The 19,041-nt window shown below is 40.7% G+C and overlaps 1 protein-coding gene across 3 annotated transcripts in view; it reads left to right on the top strand.

Annotated features, from left to right (window-relative positions):
* Positions 1-15,582, top strand: part of PKP4 (plakophilin 4) — a 287,449-nt gene extending 271,867 nt beyond the window's left edge. For all 3 annotated transcript variants that reach the window (XM_033944462.1, XM_033944460.1, XM_033944461.1), the window contains exons 22-23: positions 3,230-3,303; positions 14,742-15,582. In XM_033944462.1, the coding sequence (XP_033800353.1) occupies positions 3,230-3,303; positions 14,742-14,975 (308 nt within the window). In that variant the 3' untranslated portion in view covers positions 14,976-15,582. The remainder of the gene's footprint in view (positions 1-3,229; positions 3,304-14,741) is intronic.
* The last annotated feature ends 3,459 nt before the right edge of the window (positions 15,583-19,041 follow it).

Below are 19,041 nucleotides of genomic sequence, written 5' to 3'. Positions count from 1 at the left end.
TCATTCTCAGCACGTGGCCCTGTAGGCAGGAGGGAGTGGGCTTCCCTCCTGCTGATTTTGCATTGGAAGATTCAGGGGTGATGGGGGGGGGGGGGTGTTGCCTTATGTCAGGTGATGTTGGAGAGGTCCAGGAATGTTGGAAGATGAGGGAGGATGTCATGGGGAGAATTGTAAGGCTCCAGCAGGTAAAATTCCCATCAGCTGAGCCAGCAAGAATCCCCAAAACTGGCTCAGCTGATGGGGATTTCTCTGCTGCAATCAGCCGATGGCAAGCCCTCAGTGTACTGTTCCTCCCCCCACCCCAATCTCTGGGTAAATATGGGGGGTCATGACCACTGAGGAAGTAAGGGGGAGTCATGCCTTAAACCCTCCAGTGGTCATCTTGTCAGTTTGGTCACCTTGGGGCACTTAAACTTGTTTTATTTTGGTCTAAGTCCCGGTGTGTAAGTTCTGCCTAAGATGTCCTGGAAAAGCTTTGATTATTACATAAGGACGTCTAGATGGAAGCCCGCCTGATTCCTGCCCATAGCACAACTCCCAACATACCCCTTTGAGCTCTGGATGCACAGCAGCTTAGAAGTGCTGCTAAACATCCAGAAAATTTGTTTTGACGTCCAAGTGCCGACATAGGCAGGTTTTTGGATGTTTTAATGTTTTGATTATGCCCCTTCTAGTGTATGACATCTAGAATTTAATCTTCTGCCATTGCTGCCAAATGTCGTCTTGTATAAATGCATGCATCCATCCTCCAAGAAGATATCCATATGAGGCAAGCAAACACTTGTGGAGTAATTTTTTTTTTTTTTTAGAACATTTTTATTGAGAGTATGCCAACAAAACATATAAAATAGACACTGGTCACTAGTACATTAACACTCAATTCCCAAGCTGAATGTACAAACATCTTAGCCATATTATTCAAGTGACCCCAATCTCCCTCTCCCACCCCCATCCCTCCCATTCCCCTCAAACACTCCCCCCTTCCGGGTCTTACATCAGCTGTATACTGTTTTCAGGGACCAGCGCAAACTTAAGTCTGTAACTATCTATTGCACTTTCAAAGCTCTCCAGTCCACATACATGTCCCACACTTTATGATATGCTATCAAAGTATTGTCATATTGCAGTTAATTTAAATATGATTTGTAAATAATCAAACTTGACCCCGGTAAAGTAGGCTATTTCCAGCTTGCAGCCAGGACCATACATGCTGCTTTAAAGATATAGGCCACCAGTTTTTGCTCTGTTCTTGTATAGCCTGGAAGTGGGACATTCAATAGGCAGCAGGCTGGGAGCAAGGGGCAGTGTTTATAGATAATACGCACCATTAACTGGTCCACTATGTACCAATACAGTTTAATAACGGAACAGTGCCACCACATATGCATGAAGTCACCACATTGACCACAACTTCGCCAGCCCTCAGTTCATCATTAGTCATCTTCATGTTATTCACACTATCCGACGTGAATACTCTATTGCAGATTTTGGTATCATCCGCAAATCACCCATTATTATACTGTTGCCCAATTCTCCAGCTTTCCTAATCTCTGAAAATATTTCTTCATTTGTCTGCTCATTTTGCCCCGAAGGACAGTAGTATAACCCTATCTTTATATTCCTTCCCTTCACACATGGAATTTCTATCCATATGGATTCCACACTGCTGTCTGTCATGCAGAATACTTATTTTATTTGATTCAATTCCCTCTAGCATATAGTGCAACCCCCCCCCTCCAATTTGATCTACTCTATCCTTGAGATATAATTGGTACTCAGGTAATAGTGTCCCATTGATTGTCCTCCTTCCACCAGGTCTCTGAGATGCCTATTATATCTACCTCGTAGAGAACCAATGCAAATACTGCTATTACCCAGCACTACACTTCTACATATAAGCCCAAACAACTAGAAGGGCTTGGGTCTCAGAAACGGAGCCTACGCGCAGCAGTGACACTCACAAACTGGAAGAAATCAGCGTAGTACAATTGCTCCAACTCCAATCATTGACCCCCATACATATTTTTTTAAAGCATTTTCAGAAAGCACTTAAAACAGCTAACCCACAATCGGGTCGCAAAAAGGAAGTGTAAGCTAGACACTAAGAAAAACAGCAACCAAATTACTTAGCTTTTTAGTGGTTGACTTTGCTGATTTTGCTGATTTAACTTTATAAAGGAGTGCAGTCGCTAGTGTAAATTTGCCGACGCGGCCAGCGTTTCGCGGAATCATTAATCAAAAGTATCCGCTGCGTCAGGGCCACCAGGACATTCAAGAAGTCAAAGCTTCATCTCTTAGTGGGAGCTCTCCTCCTGGAACTCCTCTCCTGGATAATCTGTACTTCCCAAGGCTTGTATCAGCCTCTTGCTAGGGAAGCTCTCTCTCTCTCCCTCCCAGGGACCTCCCAGGGAGAGAGAGAGAGCTTCCCTAGCAAGAGGCTGATACAAGCCTTGGGAAGTACAGATTATCCAGGAGAGGAGTTCCAGGAGGAGAGCTTCCACTAAGAGATGAAGCTTTGACTTCTTGAATGTCCTGGTGGCCCTGACGCAGCGGATACTTTTGATTAATGATTCCGCGAAACGCTGGCCGCGTCGGCAAATTTACACTAGCGACTGCACTCCTTTATAAAGTTAAATCAGCAAAATCAGCAAAGTCAACCACTAAAAAGCTAAGTAATTTGGTTGCTGTTTTTCTTAGTGTCTAGCTTACACTTCCTTTTTGCGACCCGATTGTGGGTTAGCTGTTTTAAGTGCTTTCTGAAAATGCTTTAAAAAAATATGTATGGGGGTCAATGATTGGAGTTGGAGCAATTGTACTACGCTGATTTCTTCCAGTTTGTGAGTGTCACTGCTGCGCGTAGGCTCCGTTTCTGAGACCCAAGCCCTTCTAGTTGTTTGGGCTTATATGTAGAAGTGTAGTGCTGGGTAATAGCAGTATTTGCATTGGTTCTCTACTATATATTTATATATACTGCTGGGGTATTGTGTTGTTGTGTATTATATCTACCTCATCATATATACTCTGACTCTCCTATTTTATTTTTTAGGCTTCTAGCATTTGTATACAGACACTTCAAATTGTGTTTTTTCCTTGTAACCTTTTAACTACAGGCTGCTGAGAAGTTCTTTAAACCATCCTTAATTGTTCATTAAGTATAAGTTGCACTGGAAGGGGGTGCAATACTGCATATGCATCAACATAATAGTTTTAATACATATTACATTTCTAGGGTCCAGCAAAGCTTCGCCAGTATATATCAGTTCCTATTCCTCACCAGCAAGAGATCAAAGTAGACGGCTTCAGGTAAGAATAAAATGAAAACTGGACTGGCTCAGTGGCTTAGGTGGTAAGTACTGCATATCAGCATGCAAAAGGCCCTATGATTAGATCTCTGCTCCTTAGAATAGCTAAGGATGTTGTGGAGGGTAATGTTTGCTGCTTCTGGGGCTGGGGAGCTATGATCATCGCTTAAGGGTGATACCTACTGGATTTAGTGCACATAGTTGCAGGGTTTGGAAAGGAGCTCTGCCTCAGGATTGTCATAGCAATTAGCAGTCTAGGTATAAAGAGGAAAATGGTTAACCTGTAACCTGCTCTGAGCTCTTTAGGGAAAATGCAATAGAAAGCAAAATAAATAAAATATCCTTTGGATAGTTGTAAATGAAGGGTTTTGGCACTAGGTCAATCCTGATTCTGGACAAGCTGTAAGTATGAGGGAACAAGAGAAAATTGCAAGATTTTAAAAATAAGAGAATTGGAAAAAATATTTGTTATAACAGTGGATGATGGAGTGATTTATTTTGTTCAGGCCCTTGAATATACATGATAACATTTGGACATTTTATTGAAAATACTAATTTTGTTCAGTTTTTTTATTATACCGCCAATATTAACAGAAGTTAAATCTAAATGGTTTACTATTTAAAAATGAAGGAGGGAATATTAAAACAATGAAAAACTAAAATTTTATATATAAAACACAATAAACACAAAATCAACAGTTACAAAAGGAACAGAAGTTAAGGAAAGATTACAATATATATCAAGGATAGTAAGGGAAGGATAAACACAAATGGATAGGTATTGGGGGGGAAAAGCTCCAGCCAGAAAAAAGTAATTAATAACTCTTAGGTAGAGAGGGTCTAGGTTCAGAGAACAGTTAAAAAAAAAAAAAAAAGCCAGTTAAGAATAATTTAAACTCATTAAGTTGTAGAATCAAAAACCAACATAAAGAAAAGAAGTAAGGTGTTGAAAAATAAATCAGGCATGCCATCATTTCCTTTGGGGATAATTTTTTAAACAGAGTGTACATAGTAGTTTTTCAGAAAAATTTTATTCCCCTGAATTGTACATTACTATATGTATCCTTCTAGTGCAACAGGCACATCATTCCTGAACCTTTGGAATTCTATTCCCATGAGAATTTGTGTAGAGAGCCTCATTAGAATTTTTTTCTCCACCTCTGGGCTGTGCTCGCTACACGTGAGATGGTAGGAGCCCATCTCTTCAGCTCAAGTTCATTTTTCCTTTATCTTCAGGTTTTTTCTGCTGATCATGAGGCTTTTCAATGCTACAGAGGCTCCCAGTTCTGGGATATCTCTGGCTGTAGGAGAGATCAGACTCTAAGGTCAGAAGTCTGTAGCCAAGGGACAGCCTGCTCGTCAGGGCACTTGGCCAATCTGCATTAACAGCTTGGATGCTCAGGGACCGTTCCTTAGGAGCAAGGCTTACCCCATGTTCTGTCCGTAGAGGACTTAAGCGGGCTGAGAGGCAGTTTTCTCCAGGATCAGAACTGACTGCATTTCCTCCCCCGACTCCATGCGCATAGTCCAGTGAGGGCTGTCGGGTAAGATTTGTCTCTTTGCAGATGATACCAAAATCTGCAATAGAGTAGACATGAAGAAAGACCTGGCGAAGCTTCGTCTGAAATTTGGCAGCTAAAATTTAATGCTAAGAAATGCCATGGTCATGCATTTGGGCTGCAAAACCTGAGGGAACGGTACAGTTTAGAGGGTGAAGAACTTGTGCATGACAGAAGAGCGGGACTTGGGTGTGATTGTATGTGATGATCTTAAGGTGGCCAAACAGGTTGAAAAGGTGACGGTGAAAGCTAGAAGGATGCTAGGGTGCATAGGGAGAGGTATGACCAATAGGAAAAAGGAGGTATTTATGCCCCTGTATAAGACTTTGTTGAGACCTCATTTAGAATATTATGTACAATTCTGAAGGCCACACCTTCAAAAAGATATAAAAAGGATGGAGTCAGTCCGGAAGAAGTTCTACTAAAATGGTGCGTGGTCTTCTTCATTAGGCGTATGGGGACAGACTTAAAGATCTCAATCTGTATACTTTGGACGAAAGGTGGGAGAGGGGAAATAGGATGAAGTTAAGAGATGATAGGCTCAGGAGTAATCTAAGGAAATATTTTTTTACAGAAAGGGTGGTAGATGCATGGAACAGTCTCCTGGTAGAGGTGGTAGAGACAGAGACTGTCTGATTTCAAGAAAGCCTGGGATAGGTACATGGGATCTCTTAGAGAGAGGAAGAGATAATGGTTACTGCGAATGGGCAGACTGGATGGGTCCTTTGACCTTTATCTGCCATCATGTTTTTATGTTTCTATTAGAGCACAACCCAGAGAGATAGGAGGCAGAGCAAAAAATTCTAATGAGACTCTACATGCAAATTTTCATGGGAATAGATTGACTATCCAAAGGGTTCAGGAATGATGTGCCTGTCTACTAGAATGAAGATCAAGGTAGGTACCTAATCTTCCCTTAAACAAGATAAGTACTGGACAGACTTTGCTGTACAGTCTTTCAAAATATGGTCATTTTTTATCAATTTGGAAAAATATCAGTTAAAATCACATAGAACAGTCCAATTTAGTACTGCTGATCTCTTTGGCAGTTCTTTCCAGAACTAGGGACATTGGCAAGGTGTACTGGCTGAAATTCAAGGATGAATTAAGAAGAACTCATAAGACAGGGCACCCTAGCACTGCAATGAGGAGGACCTGGAATTAAGAACATAAGTACATAAGCAATGCCTCCGCTGGGTCAGACCTGAGGTCCATCGTGCCCAGCAGTCCGCTCACGTGGCGCCCAACAGGTCCAGGACCTGTGCAGTAATCCTCTATCTATACCCCTCTATCCCCTTTTCCAACAGAAAATTGTCCAATCCTTTCTTGAACCCCAGTACCATACTCTGCCCTATTACGCCCTCTGGAAGCGCATTCCAGGTGTCCACCACATGTTGGGTGAAGAAAAACTTCCTAGAATTCGTTTTGAATCTGTCCCCTTTCAACTTTTCCAAATACCCTCTTGTTCTTTTATTTTCCGAAAGTTTGAATAATCTGTCCCTCTCCACTCTCCCTATGCCCTTCATGATCTTGTAAGTCTCTATCATATCCCCTCTAAGTCTCCTCTTCTCCAGGGAAAAGAGTCCCAGTTTCTCCAATCTCTCAGCATATGAAAGGTTATCAAACATGTCACTCTCCTCTGAACCCTCTCGAGTATCGCCATATCCTTCTTAAGGTACGGCGACCAGTATTGGACACAGTACTCCAGATGCGGACGCACCATCGCCCGATACAACAGCAGAATAACTTCTTTCGTTCTGGTTGTAATACTCTTCTTGATTATACCTAGCATTCTATTCGCTCTCTTAGCGGCCGCTGTGCACTGTGCCGTCAGCTTTATTGACATGTCCACCACTACCCCCAGGTCCCTTTCGTGGGTACTCTCATTCAATAACAACCCTCCCATCGTATAGCTGTACCTCGGGTTTCTGCTTCCCACATGTAGTACTTTACATTGCTCAACGTTGAACTTCATCTGCCCAGTTTGTTCAAGTCCCTTTGTAATTCTTCGCAGTCCTCTTTAGTCCGAGCTCCACTAAATAGTTTGGTGTCGTCCGCAAATTTTATTATCTTGCACTTCGTCCCTGTTTCTAGATCATTTATAAATATATTAAATAGCGGTCCAAGCATCAAGCCCTGCAGAACTCCACTCGTGACCCTCCTCCAGGAGTAATTGCCCTTCACTCCTAAGCTCTGTTTCTTACCCGCCAACCAATTCCTGATCCATCTATATACATCTCCTTCCACCCCATGGTTCTTCAGTTTCCGAAGTAGGCGTTCATGGGGTACCTTGTCAAAGGCTTTTTGGAAATCTAGATATATGATGTCTATGGGGTCTCCTCTGTCCATCTGTCTGTTAATTCTTTCGAAGAAGTGCAATAAGTTCGTTAGGCACGATCTCCCCTTGCAGAATCCATGTTGGCTGGTTATCAGAAGTTTGTTTCTTTCAAAATGTTCACAAATTCTGCCTAAAGCAGCTGCCTTCTTGTCAGGTTGAGCCTGACATGCTGGTGGTCTCCAGATTTTGGTTGCACAAGGTTGGCATTTGAAGGTTGTGTTACTAAACACAATGAAAACATAATCACAAAGCACGTAACACAGAAAATACAACAGAAGGATTATTTTGAAGACAGGTACACAGCAGAAAGGCTGTCGGGTCACATGAAGGTACATGCTGGCAAAGGAGACAGTGGAAACCACAGAGCAAGTAGGAGTGACCAACCCTACTACTAATATTTGCTGGTGGGAACTCACTCGTCTCAAAATCCTCTTAGAGTTCCATATACTGGCTGAGGAACACCATTCCCCCCTCCCCCAGCTCTGAAAACTAGCATGGAATGTTCCCAGATAGTATTGTAAATTATATAGCTCCCCAAAAAATGTATTTTTGGATTGTGATCTTAATAACCGTGCATTTATGGATTGGAGGTTAATTGGTTTATGATATGAGAGTGCTCTGATGATCCTATAATTGTTTTCATGCAAACAACTAATAATAAATCCTTTGAAAGGATCAGTACTATTCCGTGAGGTGTTACAGTCTAGTAAAACCCACCAACAGAAACTGGGTGGATTATAGAATAGCAGTCTCTATATGTATATATTTCTTGTATTTGGGTAAAAATCCTACACAATACCCACCAAACTTCAGGGAACACAAGAGAGGCAGAAGATCTGCAATACAAACGTAGCAAAAAAATCAGCAGACCAACAATTGCAGAGAGTGATAGCAAGATCTTTAATTCAACCAAATAAATAAATAGTTAAATTAAAGTCTTTGCTATCAATTTCTGCAATTGTCAGTCTGCTGTTCATTATAACCACAGAATCTTACTGATTAATTGACATGTTAAAACAATTTGTATTATGTGACTTTGCATTACATTAACAGGAAATTATTAATGTGGACTTGAGCAATGGTTTTCTGGTCATGTTAGCTTAAGTTATACGAGGGACCACTGAAAGGTTCTCAGCCCAACCAAGAAGAGAATGATGTGGAGCCATGAAACGTACAAGTTATTCCATACTTTTCTTGACACTTTCATTTCAATGATATGAAACAAAAAGTGTAGAATAACTTGTACATTTCAAGGCTCCACATCATTCTCTTCTTGGTTGGGCTGAGAATTTTTCAATGGCCCCTCGTATTACAACAACCCAGTCACAAAAGATCCTGACAAGTTTACAATTACAACTGGCATGAAATCAGCTTTTATCATATCTCCATCCTGACAGCCCTCTTTAAATTTATCCATTTATTGCCACATTCTCCTGGCCCAAACATCACCAACTGAATGGGTTTCCAGATGTTCGCCACACTCATTCCACCCCAATTTAGGTCTATGAATATCCTACCATTTCTTGAAGGTTCTCTTTTTTGCCAAAACGTATCCAATTTATCTGGCACAGAGGATTTCTATTTTTTATCATAATATTTGTTCATTCTGTCTTATGATAATGAAGTATTGTTCTACTTTACATTTGCTTATGTTTGTAATAGTTTGTCCTTCCTCATGTTGTTCACACCATCAGGGATGTCTGCTTTGTTGCAGATTTTGGTATCATCCGCAAAGAGGCAAATCTTACTTGACAGTCCTTCAGTAATATCACTTAAAAAATGTTAAAAAGAACAGGCCCAAGAACTGAACCTTGAGGCACACCACTGGTAACATCCCTTTCCTCAGATTGATCTCCACTGATCACTACCCTCTGTCACCTTCCACTCAGTCAGTTGCTGACCCAGTCTGCCACTTTGGGGCCCATACTGAGGGCACTCAGTTTTGGGTTTTTTTATTAGATGCCTGTGTGGAACACTTTCAAAGGTTTTGCTAAAATCTAAATATACTACATCTAGCGAACTTCCTCAGTCCAATTCTCTGGTCACCCAGTCAAAGAAATTGATCAGATTTGTCTGACAAGACCTGCCTCTAGTGAATTTTTTTATAGTTTTTCGAGTGTTCAGTGAAAAAGTGGAGGCCTGATTTGAGCCCCATTTCTCTAGCTCACTGGCATGCCTTTTCCAATCAATAACTATAACTCTCTCTCCACTCCTGGTTATGTTGCAATTTTTTTTTTGGGGGGGGGGGGTGGATTCATCCTTGTCGATTCTTTTTAAAGCATTAAGTTTGTGCTCTATAGACAAAACAACTTTTTTACTCTTTTGACTGGCCATTTCAGAGGTGATCTTTTACAGATCTGAAGGGAAAGAATAAAAATATAGTTATTTAGTTAGTAGATTACTGTGCCTATTAAATATGTTGCAGAAAAAGGGTCTATCATGGTGCCCTCAGAGCACATACAGATGACTCAGAGACCAAAGAGATAGCATCTGCTAACCAAATTAGTGTTCCCGGGTCATGACTGTGCTGTAAAACAGCACAATCCCGGGCCACAAAAAAATTATCTCCGGTATGAAACTTCCCTCTGTGCTATGCCGAAAAACAGAAAGAGAAGCGTTGTGTTTCTTGACATCAACATGATGATGTCACCAGGGGGGTCTGTCAGATTAGAGAGACTGTACTATGTAACTTCATGGCATATCTTCTAGTCTTTTTTACCTTTTGAACATCAATTTGCATTTACCCATTCTACCCCACTCAGAATTTTTTAGATAACAGGCACATCATTCCTGAACCTTCAGAAGAGGTTGCAGTTGATCCAAAATACAGCAGTCAAATTGATTTATAGGAAAAAGAAGTACTATCATGTATCTCCTTTTTTGAAGGCTATTCATTAGTTGCCAGTTCATTGTAAAATTCAGTGCAAGTGTGAATGGAATTTTTCTGCCTTTGGTTCCTATTTCTCTTAATTCTGTACTAGCTATAAGATCAAGGACCTCTCAACTGTATAAACTTTCTTTCCTTTCAATTAAGGGAATAAAAGCATTAGGTTGTCTCTCGCTCCTTTATATACATCTTTACTTATATTTGGAAGGAACTACCAGTTGAGATTAGATCTATTTTTTCTCTTTATATCTTTAGAAAATATCTGAAGACTTTTCTTTTTCAAAAAATTGTTACATAAGTAATTCTATTTGAATAAACTATTACAACCTCTTATTGTGTAAACCGAGTTAAGCCTCTGTTGTCTGGAGGATGATCTGGTATATAAACTGAAAGATTGAATATCAAAGCAAACCCAGTAAATCTAGGGTTGGACAGGTAAGTCCACTGCAAGTATGAATGATCCAAATGCGGAATCCAATCTAGCCGCAACATCTGCCCTGTAAAACTTTGTGAAAGTTTTGGATGTAGGTCCAGAAGGACTGAAGGAGGGTCGACAAGTATCTTCCTACATGGGGCCATGATGCCAATAGCACTTCTCAACATTCATTCCTACCAGAATACCTGGCCTTGGTCACACAATGCAGAACACAGATAAACCCTATGCAAATATAGGATCACAAACTGAAAGTCCTAATATACACAAATGAAGCCCTAAGATGCCAGACTCTGCATGCAGTACAACACCAGAGAAATAGAGATAAATGCATTTCTTTCTGAACAGTGCAAAATATAAACAGCAGATTTAAATTCTCAAAACTGATATATTTCAATCTCTGAATTGAAAATAAAATCATTTTTTCCTACCTTTATTGTCTGGTGATTTTATTTTTCTAATTATCTTTTCCCATTCTCTGGTTGCACTTCCTTCTGTCTGTGCTCTTAACTCTGTCTGAAGGATCTTCTTATCCATTTGCTGTTTTTCTCTTCTTTATTTTCTGCCCTACATCCACCTTTGGCATTACCTTTTAACATTCAACTTTCTTCCATTTTTCTGCTTCCTTCTCAATCTCAATCATCTTACCCTCTTCTCTATCCATGTGTACCATCTCCTCCCTCTTTCTCCCCTATGCCCATCAATCCTAAAAAGCATTTCTTCCATCTCTCTCCCATCCCCCATTCCTCCCATTCATGTGCACCACCTCCTCCCTCTCTCTCCCCCTCACATGTTCAGACATCTTTGTCTTCCTCCTTCCTAGGTCTGGCATCTCTATCCTCCCCTTCCCTCTTCCCCCCTACTGAGGTTGGCATCTCTCTTCTTACTTTCCTCCCCCTCTCTTTGTCGTGGTCTGATGTAACTCTCCTTCTCTTCTCCTTCATGTGATCTGGTATCACTCTCTTCTCCTTCCTGCAGTCTGGCATATCTCCCTTTTTCCCTTCCCTCCTACCATGGTCTGGCATCTCTACTTCCATCCCCTTCTTCCTTCCCCTTCCAGTGGTCAGACATCTCTCTTCTTCCCTTCCTCTTTTCCCATGGTCTGGTATCTATCTTCCCTTCTCGCAGTCTGGCATTTCTCCCCTCTTTCCCTTCCCTCCTCCTCCCCCCCCACCCCTACTGTGGTATGGCATCTCTCTCCCTTCCCTTTCCTGGCATCTCTCTCGTGTCTTCCCTCCTCTTTCCCCTTGTCCATCTCCCTCCATCCCCTATTCCCATCTGGCATATCTCTCTCCCCCTCCTTCCCTTTCCCCTTCCTGTGATCTGGCATTGCTGTCCTCCCCTTGCCTTTCTTTTTTTTCTTCCCACAGAGGTCTGGTATCTTCTTACTCTTTTCTCCCCATCTCCACAGTTCAGCATCTCTATAGTACTCTCTCCCTCCTTCTGGCGGAATATGGCACTTTTCATCCTTTTTTTTTTTTCTAGCACTGCACTCTTTGGGCCACAAGCAGCGTGTGTGAAGTAAACACACTTCCTTCAGCAGCCTCAGAAGCATTCTCTTTGCTACAGCTTCCTACTGCAGGACAGGAAGCTGTAGCAAAGGGAAAACTTCTGAGGGCCACCAAAAGCAACATGTTTGCTTCACTCATGCTGCCTATGACCTGAAGAGTACAGCACTAGAAAAAAAGGGTATAATAATGCTGGATCCCACCGGGGGAGGGGTGAAATTCTGAACAGGCTCCGTGGGCCAGCCCAGAGGACTTGGAAGGCCACCATCATCTTGCGGACCTTGCAGTGAAGACCACTGGCCTAAGTGGTTTACATTTAGGCTCAAGTATTTCTCCCAATCTGACTAAAGTACCTAGGGGCAATGGAGTGTTAGAGACTTGCCCAGGGTCCCAAGGAGCAGCGCTGGCTTGAACCTGCAACCTTAGGGTGCTGAGTCTAGAACCCTAACCACTAGGCCACTCCTCCACTTCTCTTTATTTTCTACTCCATTCTGGTTAGCTAATACTTACACATACTGATAAGAAGAAAAGTTATAAAAAAAAAAAAAAAAGGAGCACTAATCATATAGCACATAAAGCTATCTCAGGACAATTTAGGCCAGGGTTCTCCAAAGTCCCTCCTTCGGGGCCGAATCCAGTCAGGTTTTGGGGATTTCCCCAATGAATATACATGAGATCTATGTGCATGTACTGCTTTCAATGCATATTCATTGGGGAAATCCTTAAAACCTGACTGGATTCTGCCCTCGAGGAGGGACTTTGCAGACCCCTGATTTAGGCAATGTCTGTGAGCCAGGATCTGTCAACCTGGGCCAGAGATATTTTCCTCCCAGGTTGCCTAGTCGGCACTTATACGTCTTGACTTAGACCAAGTCAAAACAGGTATAAGTGCCGAAAAAGGGGCCGCTGAGCTGATGGCGGCTGCCGTAATCAGCTCAGCGGCCCAGCAACCTACCCACCCTCTACCGCTACCATTGTGGCAGGAGAGATGGCTCATCTCCCCTGCCACGATGGTGAGCACCCCTCTACCCGAACTGGCGTGACCCGCAGCAGGAGAGATGCCCAATCTCTCCTGCCGCGGTTTGTGGCAGTTTGGGTAGAGGGGTGATCGCGCGATCCATCACCCCCCTCCCCCGACAAGATCGGACAGGAGGGAGCTCAACCCCTTCTGCCCCCCCCCCCCCATTCCTCCCTGTCCGACACTGATCCAGGCTGGAGGGAGCCCAAGCCCTCCTGCCCCAGAGACCCTCTTACCTCCCACCCCCATTAAGATACAGGCAGAAGGGATCCCAGGCCATCCTGCCCCGAAGCAGCCTCCCCATGACTGAACCCCTGATCGGCCCACCAAACACTCTCTCCCACCCACTGACCCGCAAGACCCACCTGCTGACCCCGCCACACCATCCCCGACACCCCCTTACCTAAAAAAACAGTTGGATGGATGGGTCCCAAGCCCGTCTGTCCAGCAGGCCCGCCATCCTCAGAATGGCGGGCCTTAGGGCCTAATTGGCCCAGGCATCTCAAGGCCTGCCCACAGGAGGGGCCTTAGGCACCTGCAAAAAAAAAGAAAACAATTGAAGACATATCTTTCCTAAATAATGATTTTCTTAATGATTATATGGTCTCTTAACTTTGTTAATTGCATAGAACTTATAAGGTTATGCAGTACAGAAGTTGTTTATTATGTTATTCTGGAAATAGGAATGGAAGAAAACAAGGGAGATGGTGACAGGTGGGAAAGAGAAATGATGAGTATGGAGTGGTGACGAGAGGGAGGGAAGAGAGGGTACCCAAGGAAGGGGAGAGAGATGATGGTGCCCATAAATGGTAGGGAAAATAAGAGATGGAAATGACAGATTTGCAAAAGAGGAAGAAAAGTTGATTGTGAAAGAATAATATAGGGCAGGAAGTAAAAAATAAAGCGTCAATAGACAGAGCATAGGGAAGCAGAACCAGAGATTCAGAACAAGATGATTAGAAAGATAAAATCAGACAACTAAATGATTTTAATTTTAGTTTAATAAGGGAGTAATGGGATTTGATATACCATCTTTCTGTAGGACAATTGAATTGAAATTGTCAGTTTTGAGAATTTATATCTGCTATGTATATATTGCACTATACTGGAGGAAATGGAAGGGGGTGCAACTGTGCGATTAAAAATTTTAATCGATGTACAGCCCTAAAAAATACTACTTTCTTTTGCTCTACTAAACATTGGCAGAATTGTATAAATACATATAAGGGATCATCCCGTTATCAGTACAGCTTATAATCTCTTCCTGTCATTCTTAAAATTGATTGCCTGCTATCATAGTGGAACAAATTATTATATAACTGAGGCATCACAGTTCAGCTTCCTGCTTTTCTTACATTCAGACAGAGTGGAGCCCTTAACATGCCATAATTTCCTGCTTTTACAAGATCTGTGGCTTGTAGTTTTATTATCACTTTCATAACTGAAGGAATTTTATAGTCACATGAGGGGAGTGAGTTGTTAAAAATGTATTTAGAGAAATTGCTTTAGACTTCTTCCTCAAATACAGGATCTAATCTGTGCTTTGTGCACGTTCAGAAATTCATTCTCATGCTAGCTTTAACAAAACCTCTGCAGTGTTCAGAAAACTGGAAAATTATTGTAGTATACAGGCAAATTCTAATCTAAAAGGGACTAAAACTGACTTTGATTTTATTTTTTTTGCTATCACAATCAGCACTACAGTCAAGAAGATTCAAATAGAAAAAACTACAATGCATACAGATTGTGTCTACAGTCACCACACAGCTACGAAGACCCCTATTTTGATGAGAGAGCTCATTTTTCAGCACCTTCAAATTACTCCACACAATATGGACTGAAATCAACCACAAACTATGTAGACTTTTATTCAGCAAGGCGGCCTTGTAGAGCAGATCAGTACCCGGGGTCACCTGACTCTTGGGTATAGGAAGGAGAACTCAAAGAAACAAGAACTTGGTCTTTTATGATCATGCTCGAAAAGATTGAATGGACTTTTTTTTCTCTTCTAGTTTGAAAGTGAAATGTGAATGTGAAATTAAAAGAAGGAACATGGAAAAGTTTTTCATTTCTTTGGAAGGAATCATAAGGAAAGGGAGATAAATATTTAAAGTGAGAGGGACTTTGTTTTGGGTGGAGGTTTCTTTTTTGCCCCCATTAGAGGTTAGATCTTATTACCTGTAGTTCCTGTAGTCTGGTGAAGGTGTAGGGTAAGTGATAGAAGGTCTGAGAATGAGGAGGATGAATTTGGGGAAACTGGGTAATTGAAATCAGTTGAAATATGATTTTTTAAGTGAATCAAAGTCTTGTTCTGATAGCTTGTACAGATAACACTAAAATGAATGCTTTTTGTTATTACTAAACATCAGGATTGTATGCCATCATGTCTTGTAAATTTCTTGCACTGTTGTAAATATCAGAATGCCATATTGATTTGAAAGTGCCATCTTTGTAATGCGTGTCAATTGCAAAACCATTTGAAAAGTTGCCATCATAAGAGATGCTCTAATAAAAAAAATCTCCTTTTTATTTTTAAATGAGTAGAGTAACTTTGAAGCACAAAATCTAGTATTGTCTACACATTCTTCATTCCCTGCCTCTTTCATAGGATGTCTCACTGCCATTTTCTATGCACATAGAAGAAAAATAAATGTGGATGTTTAGCCACAGAAAGTTGTTTTGAGCTTTTTTTTTTTTTTTTCTCTCTCTTTTTTGCTTCCTGATGTATATTTGAAAAACATACAGTCTATTTAAAAATTCTATTACCATGTTTGAAGAACTTCAACAGCTGTGGCCAGTCCTGGGAGGGCAAGGGGCTGGAGAGCATTACATTTCATTTCTCATCTGTCACACTGGAATGACAAATTTGTATATTCCTGCATGTCCCCTTGTTTTTGTTTTCTTATTACATTTCAGTGTTTCATGCTAATATATTTGATTTTGCTATATATTGTTCAAGATAGCATATATTTGTATGTTCCTTGTTATATGATGTCTGTTTTTAAGAAAGGTATCCCTGACACTGGCAGGAACACAGTTAATTGTGCTATGTATGAGGGCTCATAAACCACTGGAAACAACAGCAGGAAGAGTTTTCTAAAATGCTGCCCAGTAATATGGATAAAACCAGCTTCTCTTTTCCTGTGAGATGCAGGAATGTTTTTTCCTCAGGAAAAGACTACACTAGTACAGGAGAAAAGCTGGAACACATTTTTGGCCATCATTTCATTACTAGATAAATATCAATGAATACTATTTTGACAAATTTTAAAGCATTTACAGTATATACCATCTTTACAGTATATACTATTAAAGGATAGAAAAAAAAAAAAAAATAAGGATGTTTTAAACCATTTAAATCTCTTAATTTTCTTTGATATCACACCGATTCTGTTAATGTAGTTCTTTGTGTCAAGCTAAACCATAGAATGTGTGATAGATGCCAACCAGCCCTATCACAAAGGTAGACAAACGGGTCCCTGAGCACCATTTAGTCCAGTGATTGTACCAACACCAGCATACATCACAGTGTGACTTGTTTGTTTCTGAGACAGGAAGTAGTAAAGGTTAACTAAAGATTAACACGCAAAGAATATTAGCTAAAGTGAATCAATTTGGGGGTTAATTTGTGTGCAGTGTATTAATAACTTGTATGAAGCTAAAGTTTTAATCGAAATGGAAATAGCTTGAATGTGTATCAGTAATTGTCACACTGCATTCTATATCTGAAGTTTTTCTTATGTTTTCTCCCCTGCGATGCTATGTTCTTAAGTTATATATAAAATTGAAAATTATTTTGTTTTAAGCTTTCTTGCAGTTTTAGGACTATTCCTTGATAATTCAATAGACAGTGAGCTAAACGAGTTCAGTGTTCCAAGGAAAGAGTTAACCTTGATCCATCCATGCACTTGGGGACATTAGATGGCAAGTTTCTCCACTGTTTGGCCTCAACAGTTTCATCTCGTCCCAGTTGATAGCAAGAGTACTGAAGATCTTCTTTGATTGTGCCATGCCAGATCATCCCACCTTGTTCCTTGTATTGTAATTTTGGATATTGATAATTATGCAGTCTGAGTATATCTAACCAGCAGAACTCTGCTCAGCTACAATATCGTCGAGCATCGATGACTCATTACTACTGAGGATCTCCTCGCTGATCATATAGTCATGATAGGTAACACCGTAAAAAATATATATTTTTTTTTTTTTGCACCACATTTAGTTTTTGTGCCTTTGTAGTAATTTTCCATGTTTGAGGTATAGATCACAATTAACAGGATGCTGGCTTTATAGAGCTTAATTTTAATCATTGTTGATTGTGTTCCACCTTCACTTATATCCTATGTTGGCTATTATGATGATATGTGTATTGTATTGACATCATACGTGGCACTCTTTTTCTGCTGAAATTGTCTTGCCTATGTCCAGATTACGGATTCATGACAGAAATAAAGAAGATGGACTCATTTGAGCTTTGGTGTTGGAGAAGGATTTTATGTATACTGTGGACTGCCAGAACGACTAACAAATCGATTATGGAAGAGATCAAATCGGCTATGTCACTCGAAGCCCAAATGATGAAGTTACAACTGTCTTATTTTGGTCATACTGTTAGAAGAGAAAGATCATTGTACACTGGTAGATTGCTCTTTCAAAATTTATGTTTTTGATTTGTGTGCTGTGAATGATATGACTTTAAAAAGACCAGGGGTTAACATAAGTGATGAGTTATCTGTGTTAAACCAGATCCGTCAAACAAAAAAATAAAAGTGAAAAAATAAATAAAATCAAAATGGGGAATTTTGAATAAAACACATTGGATGTCTCTTGGAATCTTTGATAGGCTGGTATCTTAATGCATTCTGCTTCATTTTTTTAAAATCAAGTTCCTTATATTCAACTTGATGTATTTTATCTATTCTATGTATTACTTCTTTCCCTGCCATGCTGGTATTTTCTGCATTATATTGTAAATGCTTTCTGTCTTTATCTGTTTTTAAGTCCATTACTCTAATTTTTATTTTAATCTGTAACCCATATATTAGCTCACCTTGTGAAACGCCTAGAACTTTTCGGTATGGCGGTATATAAGAATAAAATTATTATTATTAAATATAAGGTATTAATCTACTTCAACTTATGTAGATGGAGATATGAACATATAATGAAGTAAATACTACCATCATCTCAGGGTCATATTGAGCAGATTTAAGATTAAAAATTATATTTGAAAAGTGTGAAAAAAAATCTAGTGTAATTAAGCCTGCATAATATGTGAAATAAGGAATACATCTAGAGAAAGGAGAAAAAATCAAATGGCATGTGTGATGTTTAGCTATGATTGCTTCTTCCACAAAAAAGAGATGATTGATGTTCCACAAAAAAGAGGTATGCCAATTGGTTTCAAATGTCTGTGCTATGACTTAAATATATGCTGAAAGTGTAAAGGATAAAAAATCATAAACATTTCTGAAAGGATGTAACATAGGGATAAATTATATATATATATATATTTGCGGCAGAATGAGGGGAGTGGCCAAAATGGCGGTGCTAAGCTAGGCGCATTGAGAACATTCTCATCTGGGGAAATTTTCTTTCCATTATTATGCCGTATACTAAAAGAAAAGGCAGCGTAAGGGTGCCTACCTCCTCAACACTAGCAGCTGCCGTAACCAGCGCATGATTGAGCAGTGCCTAACGACACTTGCTCGGAGAACAGGTGAGCTAAGCCCCGCTGTGGGAGAAATGCAGGGGTGATCGATCCTGCTGGTGCCCAAGATCTCGTTCTCGCCCGCATTAGATGTCTCACCTCCCTGTCCAGCTGATGCTGCTGCCCTGGAAGCGGTGAACATGGTGGCTGGAGATGCACCCGAGGTTCCCGTGGAGGAAGGATCCATGGCAGATGAGCTTCTGCCGATGTTTACTAGTTCTGGGGAGCTATTCCCCGACAGAATACTTTTGCAGCCATCTTGAAGACGCTCCAGAGAGTGGATGTT

This window comes from Geotrypetes seraphini, chromosome 5, assembly GCF_902459505.1.
Source record: "Geotrypetes seraphini chromosome 5, aGeoSer1.1, whole genome shotgun sequence".
Taxonomy (NCBI): Eukaryota; Metazoa; Chordata; class Amphibia; order Gymnophiona; family Dermophiidae; genus Geotrypetes; species Geotrypetes seraphini.
This window is presented reverse-complemented; position numbering and strand designations above follow the sequence as displayed.